The 21,114-nt window shown below is 43.8% G+C and overlaps 2 protein-coding genes across 5 annotated transcripts; both read right to left on the bottom strand.

The window, feature by feature from the left end:
* Positions 1-609: 609 nt before the first annotated feature.
* Positions 610-3,414, bottom strand: cdk2ap1 (cyclin dependent kinase 2 associated protein 1). Its single transcript, XM_076758289.1, has 4 exons — positions 3,279-3,414; positions 1,888-1,988; positions 1,322-1,448; positions 610-1,238 (listed from the first exon to the last, which is right to left on the bottom strand). The coding sequence occupies exons 1-4, from the start codon at positions 3,343-3,345 to the stop codon at positions 1,171-1,173; spliced, it is 363 nt and encodes a 120-aa protein (XP_076614404.1). The 5' UTR covers positions 3,346-3,414; the 3' UTR covers positions 610-1,170.
* A 2,188-nt stretch (positions 3,415-5,602) lies between these two features.
* sbno1 (strawberry notch homolog 1 (Drosophila)) lies at positions 5,603-20,869 on the bottom strand. Of its 4 annotated transcripts, none has more exons than XM_076757908.1 (33): positions 20,524-20,869; positions 18,291-18,410; positions 18,103-18,201; positions 17,751-17,981; positions 17,511-17,646; positions 16,805-16,905; positions 16,566-16,662; positions 16,206-16,366; positions 15,825-15,958; positions 15,630-15,720; positions 15,374-15,535; positions 15,104-15,239; positions 14,900-15,005; positions 14,653-14,806; positions 14,375-14,557; positions 13,647-13,744; positions 13,404-13,555; positions 13,071-13,274; positions 12,807-12,974; positions 12,544-12,713; positions 12,276-12,407; positions 11,611-11,746; positions 11,409-11,521; positions 11,243-11,314; positions 11,061-11,160; positions 10,887-10,961; positions 10,642-10,788; positions 10,337-10,431; positions 10,170-10,256; positions 9,614-9,751; positions 9,451-9,527; positions 9,146-9,339; positions 5,603-8,429 (listed from the first exon to the last, which is right to left on the bottom strand). In XM_076757908.1, the coding sequence occupies exons 2-33, from the start codon at positions 18,408-18,410 to the stop codon at positions 8,287-8,289; spliced, it is 4,212 nt and encodes a 1,403-aa protein (XP_076614023.1). In that variant the 5' UTR covers positions 20,524-20,869; the 3' UTR covers positions 5,603-8,286. The 4 variants fall into 4 exon arrangements, with proteins under 4 accessions (XP_076614023.1, XP_076614022.1, XP_076614021.1 ...); XM_076757907.1 differs by lacking the exon at positions 20,524-20,869 and adding an exon at positions 20,009-20,267 and having other exon boundaries at positions 17,511-17,643; XM_076757906.1 differs by lacking the exon at positions 20,524-20,869 and adding an exon at positions 20,009-20,266.
* Positions 20,870-21,114: the final 245 nt, after the last annotated feature.

Genomic DNA, 21,114 nt, shown 5'->3' with positions numbered 1-21,114 from the left:
ATGTATGATTGAAGTGACATAAAACAGACATTTCAAACACATCTATTTCTTTTACTTCTCAGTTAGCTATCTGGCTAGTTTTCACTCACTCTTGCTCACTCACTCTCTTAAAAAACACAGCTCTGGCCATATCATGGAGTTGTAATGTGTGGTCTGCTGTGATGCTGCAACAATTACTCTAATTTATTTGATTCATCAGTTAATTGTATGATCCATAGAAAGTCAGAAAATGAGTAAAATGTGGGCATCAAAAGCTGCCAGAGCATTTAGTGTCATCTAAAAATGTCATTTTGTCTGACCAATAATCCAAAACACAAAGCTGTCGAGGGCCGCTTCAGCATGTGGCCAGCAGGAGCCGGGCATCGAGCCAACAACCCTGTGATTAGTGGACGACCCCAAAGATATCGCTGATCTCTACAAGCAGCTTTTGTGTAGTAAGTTAGTCACATGAATCACGTCTGCAGAGTCTGCAGAGCGAAGAGAACAATCCGGCACTTTTCTCCACTTCTTGTTTTTACTATCAAGCAGTTTTTTTTCCTGCTGCAAGTGTTTGGGTAGACGTCAAAACTGGGCGACGAACTTCTAAAACTACACTGAATCACACCATGACACTATATTGAAAATACAATTTATTACACTGAGTAATAAATACATACAAAGATGCAAGTAACAGCATTTTCCGTTTTTTTTATACCAAAACCAACCTGAACACGAATGAACTGATGCATTTGGCACATCTCTGTCCCTCACTCACTCAGTCATAAGGGTCTGAAAAACAGACCAAATACTATCAAAAAGAAGATGTCTTCTCTGTCTACCCCTGTACAAGCCATGCACTGTCTACAATTAACCCACGGGCCCCTTGGCATGCATAAATCAATGTTTTAAATATGAAGTCGAAACTAAGATCCCAAAAGTGGGGCATAAAAACACATGATGTCCCGTCAATTGAATTCCAATAACCCACACATAATTTAAATGACCCTCCACAACCCTCAGGAGTCATGAATTGTGTTAATCTTTTTTTCTCTCTCTCTAGGAGCTTGCTTTTCCATCCTTTGTTCATTTACTTCCTCTTCTCGAAGGAAATGCCATGCAAGTTATTTATTTATGTTTTTCATGAGACACACGCTGTTAGTTCTTCTTGCAGGGAGGAACGCGCGTTCGTAGCTAGGACCTCGCGTTTCTCTCCGTCTCGGCCAAGCATTCACGCACCAACCCTCTGGCGTGGATTATTCCTTTGAACAAATACAATTTAGATTAGCGAACACTGAAGTGCCCACAAACACACCACATGTTCTGCACAAAGGTTTACAGTTACCTCTTTTCAGTCTCTCCATTGCACTCTTACTTCCAGCATATGTGGGCCTGATCTCCTTTCCAAGCTCTTCGATTATGGCCAGCAGCTCTGCATATTTGTTCTGAGGCACTTGGCTACCAGAGGAGCCCTGAGGTTCAAGCGAAAAGAACAAGAAAAGCCAGATTTAACACATTTCACACTGTTTTTTCAGTATGTGGAAATCCAGAGAACATTACAGTGAGAGAGTGGCAGAGAGCAGCCGTCAATCATCGATCAAAAATGAGAAAGAAAACACAAATAAGGTGCAAAATATTTCTGTGATAACAATCAAAGAGCAGATGCTTCTGTTATATCTAATTGAATTAACATAAAGTGATCTAATTACTTTTATAATTCTAGTCATGTGGAGCACTACTCCACAGAGGTGGAAGAAGAATTTAGATCCTTTACTTCATTAAAAGCAGCAGAACCACAATAAAAAAACCTAATTCCACTGCAGGTGAAAGTCAGTTTGTCAGCATTTAAACAGGAAGAAGGCAAATGAAACGTCTGTGTAGTTCAGTCTGTGCCGGTTTAACTGCTGTTACCTGTGAGAATCCCAGAGATGGAGGTCCATAGTCACTCAGAAGGGGCCTGTAGGACTGCAACGAGGCCACGTTGGCCGCTGAGGGAGACTGGAGGCTTCCAACTGTTCAGAAAACAGGAGCTGGCATCAGTGAGTGCCACATCTACGACTGACGATGAAGTTCAATTCATCCGGTGATCACTCTCTCTATTGTTAAGACTATAAAATGTCAGAAAATAGTGAAAAATACCATCTTAGGACCCCAAGGTAACGTCTTCAAACTGCTTGTTTTGGGCAATTTGATGAATTCACCTTGGTCTTGAATAAATTTTCCCCTTTTTTAAACCTTTCATAGCACAAACAAGGAATTTAAGGAAATTATCAGATTGGTTTGGATTTTTAAAAAACTGAAAATGCCCATTCAAGATGTCCTCTGTTGTTTAATCTGACCAAAAGCCTGAATCCCAAAGATATTTCATTTTGCGTGACATAAAAACAGAGAACAGCTGCAGACCCGAGCATGCATTACATTTTGACTCAAACTATTGATTGATTATCAAAATAGTTGCAGATTAATTTCCTGTCGATTGGCAAAAGAAATAATTGACCAACTGTTTGAGCTTTTAACGCAAAGTTACAACGCTTCAATACATCACGTGGACCTGTGGTACACGAGAGGAAAAGGGAGAACCCAATCTATACAATGAAAAATGCAGTATACTAATCAATGAATTTAATCACGCTATTTTCTTTAAATCAGCTAATGAATTCATTGTTGCAGTCTACTTTTGTTATTGTTGATGCTGTTGCTCCCAAAATAAGGCAGTATTAGAATCATCCTTGAGAAAGTTTCCGCTGTAGGTTAAGTAGCCGAAGCGCTTAAATTCGGCTAAAAATGAATGGAGTCTGGTGTGCGCTTCGTCCTCCTCCCCCGCCGCTGCCCTGCCGCTTCGCTCGGGTGTAATACTCAACCTCCACCGCCAGATGTCCTCGAAGTGTCGTAAAAAAAATCCGAGGCAGATCAATCAGCAGCTCCGACCGAGGAGCATCATGGAGGAAACGGAACAAGGCTGGCTCAAGAAGACACAAGTGATACATTTTTGTCACCGTGTAACGGCACCCACCCGGCGGGACCAGGACCCGGGACGCCGGCGAACCGCGTTTTAGGAACCGCCGCCTTCTCGTTTCACATCCAAACCGCGTTTCTCCGCCGCCTGATATCGCGGATGGCGCTCTTTTACATTAGTAATAATGGCGGATATGAATTAGCCTAGCTCCCAGGATCTGACCCTATATATATAACTGGACAAAAACTACAGACACGGTCTTTCTCCAGGTATTCTCCGAGACCCCGAATTTAACACTCGATTTAACGGACGGATACTTTGATTTCCCCCCGTTTTTTCTCCTTACCCTGGTTCCCAGAAGTTCCCGGAATGTGCTGATGGACATTGGGTTTATAAGACATTCCCAAAGACATTGTAAATTAAAGAAATAAAAATGACCCGAAATTCAGTGAAGCGTCTGTCTCTCACTTTTTGTTTACAACAGCGGCACCGGCAAATATGGCCGTCACTTTATATTGACACCCACTGTGCTTTCTAACACTGCTGCCATCCATTGCGGCTCATCAAGAAAACGCTTAAAACGGGATTTCCACCATAAAAGAAACGGACTTCGCGCACGGTTTCACTCGGTTTAACGCACATTTGTCACGTTTAGTTCGCCCTCGTCGGAGAATCCACTTTATGACACTTTAGAGGGAAAAAAGTGATGAAAAAGCGGAAAAAAGGTCAAACGCTTTTACGCTTTTTTACTTTTTCCCCTCAATTTTAAAGTGTCCCCTTTTATTTTAACGCCACATTTAAGGCAGAAAATGATGTTTGGAAGTGGGAAAAGCAGCCCGGTGTGATTTGAGGTGAAATAACTGAGTCGCGAAGGGTTAATTTAGTGAAAATGCTTTAGTTTTAGTTAAAGTATGAAGGTTGCTGAAAGAGAAAAGAGGAACTGCAGGCGGTTTGTCGGTACCTGTCTTTGTCTGTGGGGGCGCATCCATCTGTGTCAGTCTGAGAGCTCCACATTAACAAAGACCGAGTCCATCCAGGCTCCTTCTGGAGGCATGTGGCCCCTCTTCCACTCACATGAGATGAACAGGGGCCCCCGCAGGCCCCCCGGCCACATGGTTGGAAGGTTTGGTCCAATCCTGGCCCCCGGTGTCCTGACCCGGGACCCCTGTGATGAGGTGGGAAGGCCCCCCACAAAGGAGCAGATAACAGAGTGAACAGAGTCTGACTTTAACATGAGTTTGGTAAATGTAAAGTCAGGTTTTAACACTTTTAATTAAAAAAAACAAAAAACATTTTAATTAGTTTAATTTTAACATTAGCCAAAAAAAATGTTGTAAGAAGTAATCAAATTATTTACTAAAGAAAAAGTTCCAATGCAAAAAAAAAAAAAAAAACCTCTAACGTTTTAATATTTAGCAGTATTTTGAATATGTTTGACACCCCCAACAACACAGAGAGAAGTAAACATCCAAAACACATGATGTACTTAACACATGAGCAGTGGTGGAAGAAGTATTCAGATCCTTTACTGAAGTAAAAGTACTAACACTCCACTGCAAGTAAAAGTCCTGCATTCAAAACAGTAAAAGCATCTTAGTGTTATCAGTCAAATGTACTTCAAGTATGAAAGTACTCATGTTGCAGTAAAGTGTTTGCTGTATTTTACTGCTGCAGATGTTTCAGGGACGCTTCATCCTTCAGTTTAGCACAAACACTCAGCACATCTGGAGATACGTGGTTTTCACTGGACGGGAAGGGGCTGAAAAACTGTCATCTGAGGAGTTCATGGTGTGTTATCATGTATGTGTTGGCTGATAAATGAAAGGCAGCACAGAAATTCAGACCTGAAGCGATTCAGAAAATTAATCAGCAGCTATTTTGATAATCAGTTGTCAGAAATCACGGCTTTGAGCAGAACTCCACTCCAGCTTCTCCAACGTGCTTTTTTATGCCATATTCATGAAAATCTTTGGGTTTTTCAGCTGTTAGTGGAACAAAACACTTCAAAGACATCACAGATTTTAGGAGAAATTCTTTCTACCATTTTTTTTAGATGTTTTATAGACCAAAGAATCCATTAATCAATACAATAATGTGTAGATTAATTATTTTCAGCTCTATTTGAGAAACAGCGTCTCCATTTCATGGTTTTCATAATGTTAGATTTTTTAAACTCCCAAATTTGATTATGGCACCATGTATGATAATAAAGCACCAGAGTCGCAGTCAGAAGCAGCTCTTTGCTGAGAGTACTTTTACTTGTAATGGAGTACTTCGTCAGTACTTGTACTTCTTCCTGTGACCTGCTTGGGCTGTTTCCATGGAGATGTATATATGTTGTCATTTTTTTAAACTACTGTTCAACAGTACAAACACTGTATTTATTATCCATACTGGGCTCATGTTTAATTCATTTGCTTCTTATTCCACTGCATCAGTTACTTCAGGAGGTCAGATTTTACTCACAAAACAGCAGTTTATAAAATTAGTACTTTCAGTGCACTTTGCTGATTATACTTGCTTACTTTTACTTCAGTTGAATGCAGGGATTTTACTTGTACTTGAGTATTTATGCAGTTTTAAAACATTTTTAGAAGGATCCAAAGCTTCCATGTCTGTCAGTGGGATTATAATAGGTGTCTGGTGGCAGGATGTGACAGTACTACGAGGTAGAAGTATACCAAGCTTTATTGAGCATTGCACTCATTCATGTACAGGACATGTTGAATATTTGTACAGCTCTGTCAGTAGTGCAACTCGTGCAACGATAAAAGGAAAAAAAATCCTTCAAGTGTTTCGACTTCAGAGGAGCTGATCTGCTGCGACGCTGTTCGGCGTCCAAAAAACTTTCAGCGGCCCGAGAACACGACATCTCAAACGACAAAAGAAGAACGTGCTGTCGGCTTACGCAGAGGTGGACATTCAAGTTAAAAGATGTGACTTCCAATGAGACAGCAGACCTTTCTGTCCAACGGCGGAGATGTTCTGCGTGAAGAGTTTCAGTTCTGATCCTTTTACAAAGTGTACAAAATGCACATTGGTATGATACAAAGACTCGTTCCTATTTCACTGGTTTTTAAATGCATCGATCGAGGACAGAGGAGGAAACACACTAAGTAACATGAGCTAATCCACAGGTTGAAGATGCGTCCGAGCGAACAGCCAGCTGGCCTCTCCGGACTCTGGTCTGTCCCTTCCAGTGCAGGTCTAGAGTAACCCAGCTGAACAGAAGCAATCGTCCGTTTTAAGTACAGCTCGTCTGGAGAAAGCAGAGGAATAAGAGGTGTGTTTGAAACGCGCGCTGTGAAGACACGAGCTGTGAGTCCAGCCAATCACAGAGCAGCGTTACTGAGCGGAGGTACAGAAGGAGCATTCGAGTTATGGTCATGCATTTCAGATACTCTGTGAAACTCTAAAGATTTTCTTTGTTTTGTTTTTCAAAGAGGGTCTTTGTACGAGTTTAACCCCTGAGCTGAATTCCATTTAAAAAAGCCACAACATAAAAAACGTCTGAGCAGAGCGCGGCGTCGGAGACTGATCTGAAACCAGTGTGAAAATCAAGAGGTGATGTTCTTTGTCATGGTCGCGATTCCTTGGCTGCTTTGCTGTGATTACAGTTTGTGTCCTCTCCTTTGATTGACAGTCAGTCCAGCCAGTGTGTGATCAGTGTGGGTCGTGGATGTGACGGCTGGAGGTCGCTCACTCATCACTGGACGCTGCTATGAAATCACACTGATGACAATAAAGTGAAACACAGTGGTAATAATCAAAAACATGTCTTCACAGGAGGGTCTACACTGTAACTACACTGTGTGTTATGAACCAGGTGTTGGCCTGGAGACCTGGAGAAATGTGATGAACATCCTGTGCTGAAAGTTTGGTTTGATGACAATCTGAACTCATGCCTCAGATTTCTTTTTACGGTTTCAGTTTTTATCTTTGGGAATCATTCTCTTGCTTTCATGAAGAAAAACCAGAGAACTGATGGGAGGAAAAGAAGCGACTCTTTCACCGGAGCTTTGGAAAAGGCGCCTGAATGCAGCGTCTCTGTGTCGAGACAAAGGAACATTTGACAAACGGTTTCAGTTCACACTTTCTCAAGTCAGTCTAGAAACCATGAAACAGGTTTGGATTGCTGCAACTGTTCTTCCTGTTCAAACCAACAATTAGACGAGTGCTTTCATTGTCAGGGACGGGGGTCAAACCCCCCCCCAGTCCTCGTTTGAGCCAGATCAAGAGGTTGTGTTCGTTACTGTGCTTCTACTTCAGCTGAACACACAGAGGGACTTTTGTACTCAAGACAAACTTTGGAGATTTCTACTTGATTTGTCAAACAGACCTCTCAATCCATTTTCAGACTAACGGCTGTGGATTCTCGTCCAATGAAAGCACATTAGGATCCCTTCAGGGCTGGAACCAACAGGAGGATTACAGCAAGAAAAACCTGTTCTCATGTTCAGAGGGACAAGAGGAACAAATCTGAAATAAAAGGAACCAAGAAAGTGATCAATTTGAGACCCGAGTGCAAAACAAAGACGAGTGAAAAGCAAACCGGGCTGTGATGAGGAAGCTGGCGGATTCTGGCCATTCAGATATTTTGGGCTTTTTGTTTTGGGAGTGAATACGAGCGCTGCAGAGAGCCAGAAATTTAGCACAGACCAGGTTTCCCGTATTTAACTGGACAAATATTCTGCATCACTTTCTCTACTTCGAAGAACTGTTCTGTTCTCTCGGTTAGTGCTGAATGACGTCAGAGGAGCAGTAAACTGACAGTTTCATCATATATTAATATCAGATTGTAGTTCAGCATTAAATGCCCACTTCAATGAATCAAAGTCGCTCTCAGACTTTCAGAGACGCAGCGGTCTTCGTCTCGTCCACCTTTGGTCTGAATCAGGAAGTCTTTGCTTCATACCAGGTCGTCCGGACTGACCGGCTTAAAGCGTGGAACGCTCATCCACAGGCCAACGTGCCGTCTGGGCTTCAACTCCGTCTCCATCAATATATTCCAAATCTTTTCACTCTGAATGTCAGAGGACAAAACATCACCCGTCAAATCTCTCAAGGTGAAAACAAGAGTCACTGGAGATTAAAAAAAAAAAAGAAACAAAAGAAAAACCCTGAAATCTTTTCTCTGTACAACCACTGCTTTACATCTGAGAATCATCACAGCTCGGTGTGACACCTCTGACCCTCAAAGACATTTGGGAGGGGGGGTGAGAGGGTGCAGAACGGGGGGGGGGCAGCGGTCCTGGAGCCTGCAGTGCAGAGAGAGACTGATGAGCCCGATCCCTTCGGACTCGAAGGGGTGGAGGTGGGATCGACGCCCACGAAGCCGAGCGGGCCACCCTGAACTATGTGTTGGGTGCATGACTGAGACTTTGGGGGTGGAGCTGCTGCCGCTTCTGCTGCTCCTGCACAGCGAGCTGCTGGCACTGGTCCGACGTCGAGAGCTTGTTAATCAGCGCAGACACGCAGTTCGCTGGAATGATGAGTCCTGTAAAGAAATAAAGGGCTGAGAGTGAGCCATGAGACCACAGGTGAGGGCAGACAGCGCTAAAGGAAAAGGGTTCGACAGTTTGGGAAATACGTTGATTCGCTTTGCTCAAAGAGACGGAGGAGAGGATCGATACCACTCATGTCTGTACAGTAAGCATGAAGCTGGAAACTCAAAGTAATTACTGCTTCCAGCCAAGAAATGTTCCACAACATAAATCCACAACTTATTTTTACACTTCAGTTCTTGTCAGATTAATCAAGGACGATTTAACGCCTAAAGCTCACTAATTAACAGGATATAATATGTTGATTAGTGAGCTTAAGCTGTGAGTCTGGCTCTGTTTCCAGTCTTTAAACACACAGACACGAGGGTGGAATCCATCTTCCGTTTCAATGCGTGCCGAGCCGCGTGAGTTTGTGGAGAACTTCAGTTACTCAAGCAGCCTTGTCAGGAAGGACAGTGGGACAAAGAAAGACATCAAGACGCGACTGGGGGGGAGGCGGGAAGCCAAAGCTAACAGGAGAGGGAATGAACCCAAAGCAAAAGAAGATCATCATCATGAAATGAAGCCAGAGGCGACGGCGCTGGCTGGGCCTTGTGTTTTGAACAGAGGCAGGTTTCATCCCAACGGTATCCAGCTCTCAGCAACAAAGCCACGAAAGCACATTTCCCAAAACGTCAAACCTTTCCTCTAAAGCAGCGGATCAACTTACCGACTATCCTCTGTCCATCCTCTGTTCTGAGGCGCACGATCTGAACCTTCACGTTGGTTCCACTGAGCGGCGTCAGCACTCCCTCCACCTCATTCCACACGCTGAGCACCGAGCCGCACAGGACGTAGTACGTCCTGCAGCGAAGACCCACTTCACACTGCAGGCCCACCGACGCCTTCTTACAGTTCCCCCGCCTGTGAGCGACAGACAAACAGCCAGACTGAAAAACAACTTACAAGACAAGATGGAAGGAAATGCACTTCAAGCTGGCTGGTCAGTGTTAACAGTGAGGTGAGTGCACGTACCAATATGCATGAGAGCAGATCTGTGCAGATGACTTGTACTGGTCAGTCCAGTGCTGCTTGGCATCTTCTGATAAGACCTGACAGAGGAAAAACACCATGATTCACCTCGTAAACCACTGAACGCTCCTCTCATGGCGACTTCATTAAAAAAACATCACCTAACCTTTTTAAACTTCTTCTTGATGTCTGCGTACGTCTCCAGTTTGAGCTGTCTGCCGGTGTTCGGCCGGTACACCAGGAAGAGCCTCTTCTTGGTGTTCACCTCTTTGACCAGTATGGCTGTTTTCTTATTGTTCCTTGTCTGGAAGTGAAACACACGTTTTGTTTATCACGTATGCAGATCTGTTTCCTCGTTGTGGACAGTTTTGTTCAGCCTGTAAAAACATCGTAACACGTCTTCTGTGGTTCTGGAGGAGCTTTTTTTTGAGTTTGTTGGTCTGGTTTGTTGATACACTGCAGCAATATTTCAGATCACTGGTTCTCACTGACCATCGCCTTTCCTTTATGAATGTGCCCTCTACAATAATAATAATAATAATTAATGGGCTTCCTGTATGTTGCAGGATGACTTTTGTTCTGATTCAGGACATCCTGATGCACATTCTGCTCCTGTCAAAAGGTGCAGATGAAGTCTTAATCCTGTTCCAATAATCTCATCATTTCAGCCTGTGCAGAGCTTCTTTTTTTTTCTCTAAAAAAAGCCCTCGACCTTCCCACACCTGTACATAGAAGCCATCGTCTGGTCCGTTCTGTTCTGCCCACGCGTGCGTCGCCTCCTCCCAGGACATTCCCCTCTCCACACTCACCTGTGAAACGACACAGAGTCAGGTGATGTTGCTGTGACCTAGTATACACCAACATGTAGTATAAATATATATGAACGTACTGTGAAGAGCTCCACATGTCCTGATGTGGTGTAGCCCGGTGTTAGGAACTTCCTGCAGTCCACCTTCTTCACCTTCTCGTCACCAGAGCCCAGATCTGATGGACAGGAGGGAAAGACCTTTACTAACATGTGACACCTTTCAGATCCAATGAGGCCCTTCGAGGCAGACAGACCATAATGACTCCACTGACTCTCTCATAGAGGAACGTGCTTTGAATAATTTAGCATAGTAAACAAAGGCCTTCTGTCCCAGCTCTGCTGTGGAAGTGGTCGAATGATAAAATGAAGAATAAGGACCATCTTACCAAGAATGCCCATGTCATATCTGCCGTTCTTCTTGGCTTCCTGGATAACAGCTCCCAGTGTGTCAGAAAAGTACTGGAACAAGGCATTTTGCTGCTGGACCGCCATGCCCAAAATACGGTTCAGGAACTTCCCGATGTTGTTGTAGTCTGCGCCGGTGACAAAGTGTACAACAGCAGATTTATGTCAATGTTTCCACAAAACAAAAACAGCTGTGATGTCAATGCCTTCAATAACTGAAACTGACCTTTGTCCAGTGACAGCGTGCCGGATCTGTCCTCCACATTAATCAGGCCCACGCCTATTAATCCACCCTGAATTTCTACAGAAAAACACAGTTATTAGAGCCACAGATGAGAACTATCGATTAAAAAAATAAAAAAATACAGAAATCAATAGGGTAATGTGGTGCGAGTCATACCTTTGAAGAAATCTCCTTTAAAGTCAGAGGGTGGAGACACTAACGGAGAATCGAGCTTTACTATTGACTTCATCACAATTTCCAGAGCGTTTCTGCCGTACTGTCGCAAAGAAAGACGAGTGAGTCTCCGGCAAACAAAAAAAACTGAAAGAACGTCTGAGAGAAATTCCTCATGTACTTACTTTGTTGTCAAAGTTAAACCTGCTGAGATCTCGAGTTTCTGTTGCTCTTCTGTCTCCGTGGGTGAGAGCGCCCTGTAAACACCAAGATTTAACGTTAACGGTTCACATGTAATCTTCCTCTAAATACCCCTTCACAGAAAAATGAATCCGTTCAGTTGGTTCATACCAGGCTTTCTAGTCTTTTGGCAACGATGGATGCAAATCTCTGCTCTCCCGCGAGCTCCGATATGAGGAAGACATATTCTGGAGCTGTGACCTGGTTTGACCTGTGAGTTCTCCCTGTGACAAAACCAACGAGAGCAGGTGGTTTTTACATGCTGTCCTTTCAGACTCATTCAATGAAGGAAGCAGTTTGGCTGTCTACTGACCGAACTGCTGAATAGCTCTGTCTGCACTCCACGGCAGCTCGAGCGTCATGTGGACTCTCCGCCGCTGGTTCTTCACTCGCCGATCGGCCTGCAGGGAAATACCTGAGCTGGCAGCCTCTGAGATGATGGCAATGTTCTGGTTGAAAAGAAAGACGATGAAGATTACTTTTCACATACAAAAGTGGAATTATCTGCTGTTTGATGAAAGTCTGTCAGCCTCGTCCAAAAGGCTGTTAACTCACAAAGAAGCGACCTGTGGACGATATATGCAACATACACGTTTCCCTGATTTATCAGGAAGTGAAAAGGAGACAATCGTGTATTTTGGTAGTTCCTCATTAGAGTGAATGAACAAAGTGACCACAGAGTAACTACACCACTGTAACATTACAGTAGAAGATCCCTCGTTTTCATCCTACTCGTCAAAACATGAGATCAAGCCGCTGTCTGAAGCAGCAGTGCTCATAATGAGTTTTTCCTGGTGACAGTGGAGAACGTAAATAAAAACAGCAGGCCCAGAAAAATGCAGCACGGCTCCCCATGTGGATCCTGATGATCCATGATAACCTCACCAAAACCCCCCAATGGATAAATGACCTGTTAGCATCTTTGTTTCCTTTGTTCAGACTAACTGTGCTGAACTATGGAGGTGAAGGCAGCTTTACCTTCTCTCCATCCATGAACCTCTGCTTCTCTGTGAGATTGAGGATTTCCACCGGGACGTCGAGCTCAGAGCGAGACTCGTAGGTGATGCTGCCGTCGTCGTTGCTGACCACGCGACCTTTCCGGCCAGTCATCTGAAGCACAGCAGAGGACGGAGGGAAGCGAGTTAAGACACAAAGCAAACACTGAGCCAGCTCTTAAAAACAGAAACTACGACTACAAAACAAAAATCCTGTAAGGCCACACTGACACAGACAAACGTTTGCATACCTCAGCTACGTTGTCGGGTCCTCCCAGTTCATCGATGAGCTCATCCAGAGTGTTGGGAGGCAGCTCCTCCGCCAGCTCCTCCAGGTCTTCCAGCAAATCTCTCTTCATTTTCTGGGCATGTTCCACTGCGTCATGACTTGTCACGCAGCTGTCCTGACTCTCTGTCTTGACTTATGAACAAGTAAAAACAAGACGTTTGTTAACCCTCAAAGGGCAGAATCAGAGAGCTGTAATTCTGCTTTGCCGTGTGGGAGCTGGCTTACCTGGGGCGGGTGTGCTGGATGGGTTAACAGAGGCAGTGAAAGCAGGCCTGGTAGAGCCAAGCCCTGAGGCTAACAAGGCACTTTGAATGGAGTCTGGATCGATGCTCTTCCTTCTCTTTTTCTTCTTCTCTTTTCCTTTCTTTGGTTCCTTTCTGATTAGCCAAGGGTCTAAGGCAAAGGAAGACAGAAAGTGTTTGCTGTCAGTACTGAATTGCATAGAAATTGTCTTAAATCAGCTTCCACAGTCTGCCTCAGAAGTCTCACCATCTTCCTCATCGTCATCAGACTCATCTCGGAATGGGTTGAAATCATCGTCTTCATCTGCCGAGCTGGCAGATTTGAAGCTGTCGTCGCTGTCCTTGCCGGACTCTCTGTCCGACTCCTCTGACTGGCTCTCCTCTGAGCTGGTGCCTGACAAACCCCCGTGCCTGCGAGGCTTCTTCTTCTGCTGCTTTTTGACCTCTGCTCCTACAGAGATGATCAGACAGAAAAATGTTTGAACGGCACATAATTCTGAGACAAAAGGCATTTTTCAGACACAGACAGGAGTCTTCTGTTAGTTAGGGCTCTCCAGCTTTAGCCTAAAAGTCTCGTTACCTTTCCTTTTCTTGCCCTTCTGTTCTGGCTGCGCTGCAGTCTCACTGGGAGACGGCGTCTTCTTGGCTGAGAGGTCGATTCCTAACAGGCTGTAAAGCTTCTGTCTGTCAGGAGCTGGAAAGTGCTTCTCAATCAGGGACTGCAGCACACCTCTGCAACAAACACATGTTGTTACAGTGACACACAGACACACATTATCCTGTTTCAATTATGTGAGAGAAATCGTCTTCAGTCAGTCCGTACTTTGCAGTTGACACGAAGTCGTTGAGCTCTCCCCCTCCTTCCTCCAACGCCTCGAGCGTCCTTGCCTCTCCAGTGGACTGAAGACCTATCACCACACACTGCAGAGCAAACAGCCTGTCAGTGTTTTATGCACTGAGGATACAGCTGAGCAGCTTCTAGTTGTAGGTGTGTGACATTAGAGCAGGCGGCTCAACATGAGCAGTTTCAGGAAAGCACTGAATAGCTTTTGTCCAGCAAAGCATCAATCTCTTGTTTTGATCTGAGTATCTTTGGTTCATTCAGACAATAAGTCAAAGAGTTCCTGTGGTCTTTTTAAAATTCAGGATTTTAACATGAAGTTTCCTCGTCATGATACCTTCACTGTTTTTTTTTTAATCCAGGCGGTCGAATAAATGAGTGGTGTTACGTTTGTTTGATGCTTCTGACTGTCGTCTTCTCTCAATACAGTTTCAAGCAGCAGACTGCGGAAATGTATTTACAGCACGAGTGCAGCGTTTTTGGCAGAGCTGAGAGTTAATAAATCTATTTGTTGTGTCTCCACAAACACTGAGTCTCCACAAAGAAGCTTTTCATTTCACCAAATTTTACTCCCGTCTCACACATCTATGTGCTGCCCCTCCCTCTTGCTGTTGTGTATTACAGAATAAGCCTGTCAACACAGCAGAATTCATCTTAGTTCGATCAACTGTGCCGCCCAAAGTACAGGTTTCTTTCAAGAGGAGCCTCACCTTCCCATTCTGGACCTCCTCTCTGGCCAGCTGGACCACTCTGCGGACTTTGGAGGCAATGCAGAGGTATTTGAAGAACCTCTGGTGAGCAGACCAGAACTGGCCCCACATGGACTTCTTCATGCGCTGCTCTGCGTCCATGAGGTTGGCGGCCTGCTGGAACTTCTCCCGTGCACTCACCCACTGTTAGAAGCAGCAGATTTATTTATTAACTGCTAATAAAAGAACTTCAACGTGCTTCAAAAAGCGTTTCTATAAGCTTATTTTCATGTGCTTACCAGCCTCACTGATTTGTTGTACATGGATATGTATTTCTGAGTCAGGGGAACCTCCTCAATCTTGAAAGTCACACCTGTGAAACTCAACTGTCTTGCGATGTACATCCCCCTAAGCTTCATGTCCATAGCTACTATCTCCATGGCACCTACACCTCTGAAATCGAGGGGGGGAAAAAACATTTTGGGACCGACAGATAATATTTTTCTTTTATAGACACTTGCGTCACCTGTATGAAGAAAAGTTCACCTGCGCTCGACAGCCTGGATAAAGTTGCCAAACTCTTTGAAGGGCGTTTTGTGCCCCCAGATGCCCAGTCGATTCATGTAGGCCATGTTTCGTGGTTCAGAGGCGCCTACATTTAAAAAAAAAAAAGGGACATTTCTCAGCACCTCCACCTGAGCTCAGACCACCAACCAAACCAAACCTGCTCTCTGAGTGAGGCCTGCTAACCTGTAGCACTTGCGTACACAACCCGAGCCTTGGGGAGTTTGTTCTGCAGCTCCAGCACTGCGAGCCCAGTCTTTGTAGGTTTGGATGATCCAATTGGACACACATTTTTGGCTTTGTGACACTCGTCATAGACAATCTGAAGACAGCTGGTTAAGGAGAGTCATCACATTTCTAAAAAGAAGACGACGGTCTGAAGACGATCTTATTTAAAGCAGCCATTATTTCCTGAGAGCGTCTATCCTACTAACTGACGTCCGTCTGAAAGGATACGACTCCGTCAAAGTCCTCCCCACACCAGTGGAGAAGCTGCTGAAATCTGGTCTTGTACTTCCCTCCTGATTGGCTCTCTCCTATCAAGGAAGAGTAGGTGGCGAATATCACACCTTTCTTCACACTCCCATTGTGTTTTGAGGAGATTTTGCCATATTTGAACTGAAAATATAAAAGTGGAATTGAGTCACACTTTGACATTATGAAGCCAGTGAACACTTCTTACTGTTTTCATCTACGTGTCAAAGTATTTTACCTTGTTCAGTGAGTGAACCTGGATGTTTTTGGCTCCTATATCTCTTAAGTCCCGTTCAGCATCATACTTCAAGTCATTTGAGACACTAAACCTGAAAAAAAGAGGAGAATAATATATCAGAAGAGGTAATACAGTGGAGGTAACAGTTTGTAATTCCCTGTGTTAAACATATTGCAAGGCATTTTGGGTATTTACCAAAGTGATCTTTTCCTGCCTAAAAGGTAATTCTCATAGATGATGCCTGCAATGGTCCGGCCTTTCCCCACACCAGCTCCATCACCAATCAGATAGGCAGCTCGATCACCGCTGGGGAGGAATGTCTCATGTTGCTGTGGTTCATCGGGACAAGAAATGCACAATTAAAACCAAGAGACACGTCACAGCTTCCTGCACTGAGTCTCACTGGAAAATGTATTTTAGTTCTAGTCAGTTCAATAGTTTCAGTGCAGCTGCAAGTTTTGTTTTCAGAAAACATTCTTTTCATGCAGCACTTTTTGTATACAAATGAAATCAGTAAAACAATAATTAACAAGAATAGTAACAACAGAAGAGCAGTGTCATGCAGGACGTTTGTACCTGGGCTGCGTATGTGATGGCCTCCAGCTGCAGAGCGGACAGGCAGCCTTCGTCGATGATTTCTTCTGGGATGGACAGTCTGTACCACACGTCTGGGGGACTAACGCTGGACAGGGAACTGGTCTCCACCACAGGATCAGGATGCCGCATGCCAACCTTTACTGCATTGACAAACCGACTGCTCAGTGATCGAGCGATTGACAATAGCAGGCTGTACTTTGATTTTAGTGAGCGCCATCAATCACAGGTGACAGCGTGCTCGTGTTAATGCTCAGTGGCTCGGGGAATAAATGTAGGCCTCACAGACGAGTATGGCTCCACTGTACTGTAATACTGACTAATCCCACAAGACATACTTACATTTCATTGGCATGTACTCTGCATATGTTTCCGCATGACCCAGCTCATCTTCCTCTTCCTCCTCAGGCTCATCCTCCTCCTTCATCCCTGGAGGTTTCTGCCGACAGATCGACATCATGAGTTCTCACTATGTTGTTTTGCCTTTAAGTGTCTCCTGAATCTAACCAGGAATGTTAACTTGCCAATGGTGGCTTTAAAATACCAACATGTTCAGCAGCATTCAGCATTATAACACTCACCAGAGAGTGTGAGAAGTTCTGTGTTTTAATGTTGTCGTTAATCCAGATTCTGGCAGCATCTTTACCCAATACTTCCTTCTTGAGTCCATTGTTCATTTCTCCTAAAAACACCAACAGAGGCCTGAGGTGTTAGTGAGCAGTGCAAGTTTCTCAAGCGATGACAAATGTTGGTCTCAAAGAAGTCTGAGGGGAGAGCCAAATCAGGTCGGCTATTCCAAAATCTCACATTTTACCAAATGTCAAACTGCATTTTAGAACTGCAGACAGAGTATTAATCAGAAACTATCATGATAATCAAATAATCGTTTAGATAATCTTTAAGCAAAACCCCAAACATTACCTTGTTCAAGCTTCTTAAATGTGAGAATTTTGTGCGTCTCTTTGCCTAATGTGAAGACATCACCCTGGACTTTTGGAAATTGTGATGGCCTTGTCACAATTTTCAGACATTTTTAGACCACAGGCTTAATGGATGCAATAACTCTGTGAGTAAGCCATGATGAAAGTAACTATTAACTAATTAAAAAAGAACTTGTGAAGATCATCAGAAATGTCTGTTTTTAAATTCTCATTATAAAGTTTTAATGTTGTTAAGCAGTGGTTGTCATAACCTCATTAAATATACAAGACTATGGGGATGATAGAAAAAACACAAACGTAATAACTACATATTTAAAAATAACATCCAGCATTGAATAATAAACACCTGTGGCTGTTGCCGTTGCTACTGGTGTAGTAATGTCAGGTGGGGGCTTTAGCTTCATGAGCTCCATCAGACTGTTGCCCTTTAGACCTGTGCTCCTCACATTGCCAGTCCTGAGGAGGTCTTTCAACTGAATCTGCTAGGGGGGAAAAAAAAGGTATGATGAGCATAACCAAAAGAAATTCTTTCCTCCACGCTGGAAGAATTTCTAGATTTTGATTGTGAGCGGTTCCTCAAATGTACCTGATCTCTGTTAGAAGGCACTACTGTGGGCGCTGAAGGTGGAATAGTACTTGTGGAGGAGGGCGATGAGGAACCTCGCAGGGCTGAATTAGCAACATGGACCACCTTGGTGACAGTTATGGTATGTTTGATATTGTTTGTGGCGGACTGTTTGGTCGCAACAGCTCCGAGCGACGGCAACTGATTCAGCTGATTTAAGACAAACGTGGTGGTTGATGGCTGAGGTTTGTGCTGTTGGAGACATTGGGCAGAGACAAAAGTGGATTTTAATACATGCGCAATACACAACCTCAACAGTAACATTACACTGTGTCTTCAATCACTGAGGTAATTTAATGTTCTATAACCTCACCCTGATAGTAACTACAGGGACTGGAGCTGGAGGCTCAGCTCGAACAGCGTCCACAGACTCCGTCCCCACACCAACATCCAGGGCACTGATGGAGATAGACTGGAAGAGGAGCAGAGATCAAATCATTAACATGTAATTATGAAAATATGAATAAATGACTTTAGAACAAAAACTGAACGTCGTCTTACTTGCTGGGTTGTAGAGGGCTGTGCAACATCCTGAGAATCAACATCAAATAGGCCAATATCATTTGGGCAAATGCCGCTCTCACTCAGGGCAGCGAGAAGTAAATCCTGTCCAGGATCCATCTGCAACACAAATGCATCCGTCTTTCTGTTAAATGTCTTTGGTTTACAGTGGTGACAGCCTCTGCTCAAAAACAAAAACAATGATTGCAAATTAAATGTTGATGTTACATTTCAAGCAGAAATATCAAGATTTTAGGGGCTCCACTCACTTGATGTGAATATTTCCAGCTTTAGTTTATTGTATATGAAACTAAATTCATATGTAAAATAAGGACATGTGCAGACATTTTATCTGGCTACAGGAAACTGGTGTAAAAAAAAAAAAAAAAAAACTTCTAATTTCACACAGACATGACTAAAAAATAAATTTAACTACACATTGAGAAAGATTTACAATCTCATACTAATTTCACCAACTCTTCACAAGGCAATGTAAGAGTTCAAGGTTTAACTCTGAGATTGCAGTGCATCACCTGCTTGTTGCTAAATAAAGATCCGTGCTGTCAAGTGTGTATCTTTGAATACTGCTCAGAAGACTCACCTCTGCACGAGCTATTGGATGAACTAAACGTGGCTAACACATACATAAATAATAATAGGCTCAAACTGTTTAAACCTTACTTCCAGTGCATGCTTACAGGGGACAACCGACACAATAATGTGCCCATAAAAACATGCACAAGCCAAAAACCACAGTTAGAGCCCACATGCAAGTTATAGCACACGTGTGGTGTCAAACGCGGAATGCGATGGAAAATCCAAAACCCGGCTTTGAAATGTAAAATAAACCTACAACACATTTCTGTATCCTAATATAACAAAAAACCCAACAACTTTTGATGTTAAACTTTAACACGAACGTACAGCCATTTCAGTCTCATGTAAGCAAAATATTAAACCTATTTTAAACGTTTACCTCGCCGCATCTCCTCTCACAGCACGCCGAAAAAGTGAAAATGAAAGACTAAAATGTAACGCTGATACTCTGGAGAAGATAACTGAGTCTACATCAAGAGTAACGACCGAAGAACGAGTTATTCATTTCTCACAGCAGCGTCTACAGCCCTGATCTGCTCCGAGACTCGTTCCAAAGTGACCCAAAACAAGACACGTGTTTGCAATGCCCTACTTTGGTATGTTCAACTTCCTGGTCCCTCTGACTCAACGTAGCTTCCCCCGACTCCTAGTTAGCTCAGCTAGTTAATAATTGTTTATACAGACAAAACATGCCATGAATGATAGGACCAAACACTTGCGCTGATACGTTTCAGTGAGTATCAACGCTAAGTTGCACAAGCTAACGTTTACTGGCACACTGTCATATCAGCTAAACTGGCCTGGTTGGACCAGGGTGACACAGCTTAGCTCTGCTAGCTCATTTACTCACCGAAAGCTAACGTAACGTTACTGCTCAAAGACACTTTCACATTGATGTCAGCGACACGACAGTTAAGTCCTACGTAAAAACTCTCAGAGGCTAACGAACTTCACTGACGTTAATGCCAAACACTGTACAGCTATGAAATTCAGAAAGACATCTCACAGCCGTTAAATGTTATTAACGGTAACCACGGAGACTTATGCTCACAAATGTCAGCAGCGGTTAGTTAACGCCGTTGCACCTCGCATTTGTTAACGATATGCATTTCTGAACTGACCTTTGCTTGTTTTCTTCTAACTTTGCCTCCCACTGAGTTTAACGCTGGTGAACATTTTGTGACCATCAACGTTAAAACGCAACGAGTTATTAGCTAACGTTAGCTTCTTGCGCTGGAGCTGGTTGATCTTGATAACGAGTTCTGGAAAATGTCGTAGCAAGCTTATACAGCAGTAACATTGAGTTTACAAAACACAACCTTAATCCTAGGTGTCACATGTGTCCTTCCCAACCTAATCCACAGCAGCTGGGCACGCTAGCTGGGTTAGCTAACTACCCCCTCGCATTGTTGTGATGTTGTTGACGGGGCTCTCATGCACTGTGTCATTGCTGTCGATAGCTAACATTAGCAACGAGGAGCGTTAAACGCAGACGAGCTAGCGGTGCCGCTGCCACAGCCTCAAATCGAATAAAACAATTTAACATTTCCGTCAAGTATAACCACGATAAGTTTGTGTCTTTAATGACATGGACTTAAGTGTTAAACGAACAGTTCCCGGGCTGAAATCAACTTACTTGACAGTTCAACGGCCGCTCCGGCTCGCACTCCGCGGCGCTCAGTAGTTCTGGGTTTGTTGTCCTCTTCGCTCCGCCGCGCTCACGCCATCTTTTATCAAACGCTCAGCCGCATGCTGGTCACGTGACATGTAGGCCGACAGCGGGCGTTTTCGCGGCCAAACTCCTCGACCAGCCTCGATAAAAACGGGTCTTCGAGCAGCTGCAGGGCGTCCCTCGACGACAATAAACCGATAAAAGCGAGAAATTTTGCATTTCTAAAACGTTAGCACAAACGACAAACATAGCAGAGTCAGCGAGCTAATACGACATCACGTGACCCCGTGAAGCCTTAGTAGGAAGTGACGATGGGAAAATTTCTTCTTCGTTGTCCTCTTCCTTTTTTCTTCTTCTGCTTCTGCCTTTCTGCTTCTTTAATACGTAACTGTTTTATGAATGTACCTCCCCATAAGAACAATGACATAACAAGTTTTAATGCACCTTAGTATTACATTTGATATGTATTAAAGGTTTTAAACCAGGAGGCAAAAAAAAGAAAAAATCGCTGATATCTTAACTGGATGTTTTTACCAACAGAATATTATCATAATT

Source organism: Chaetodon auriga, chromosome 19 (genome assembly GCF_051107435.1).
Source record: "Chaetodon auriga isolate fChaAug3 chromosome 19, fChaAug3.hap1, whole genome shotgun sequence".
NCBI classification, from domain to species: domain Eukaryota; kingdom Metazoa; phylum Chordata; class Actinopteri; order Chaetodontiformes; family Chaetodontidae; genus Chaetodon; species Chaetodon auriga.
Note: the sequence above shows the minus strand (reverse complement) of the source record. Positions and strands in the feature narration are given on the sequence as shown.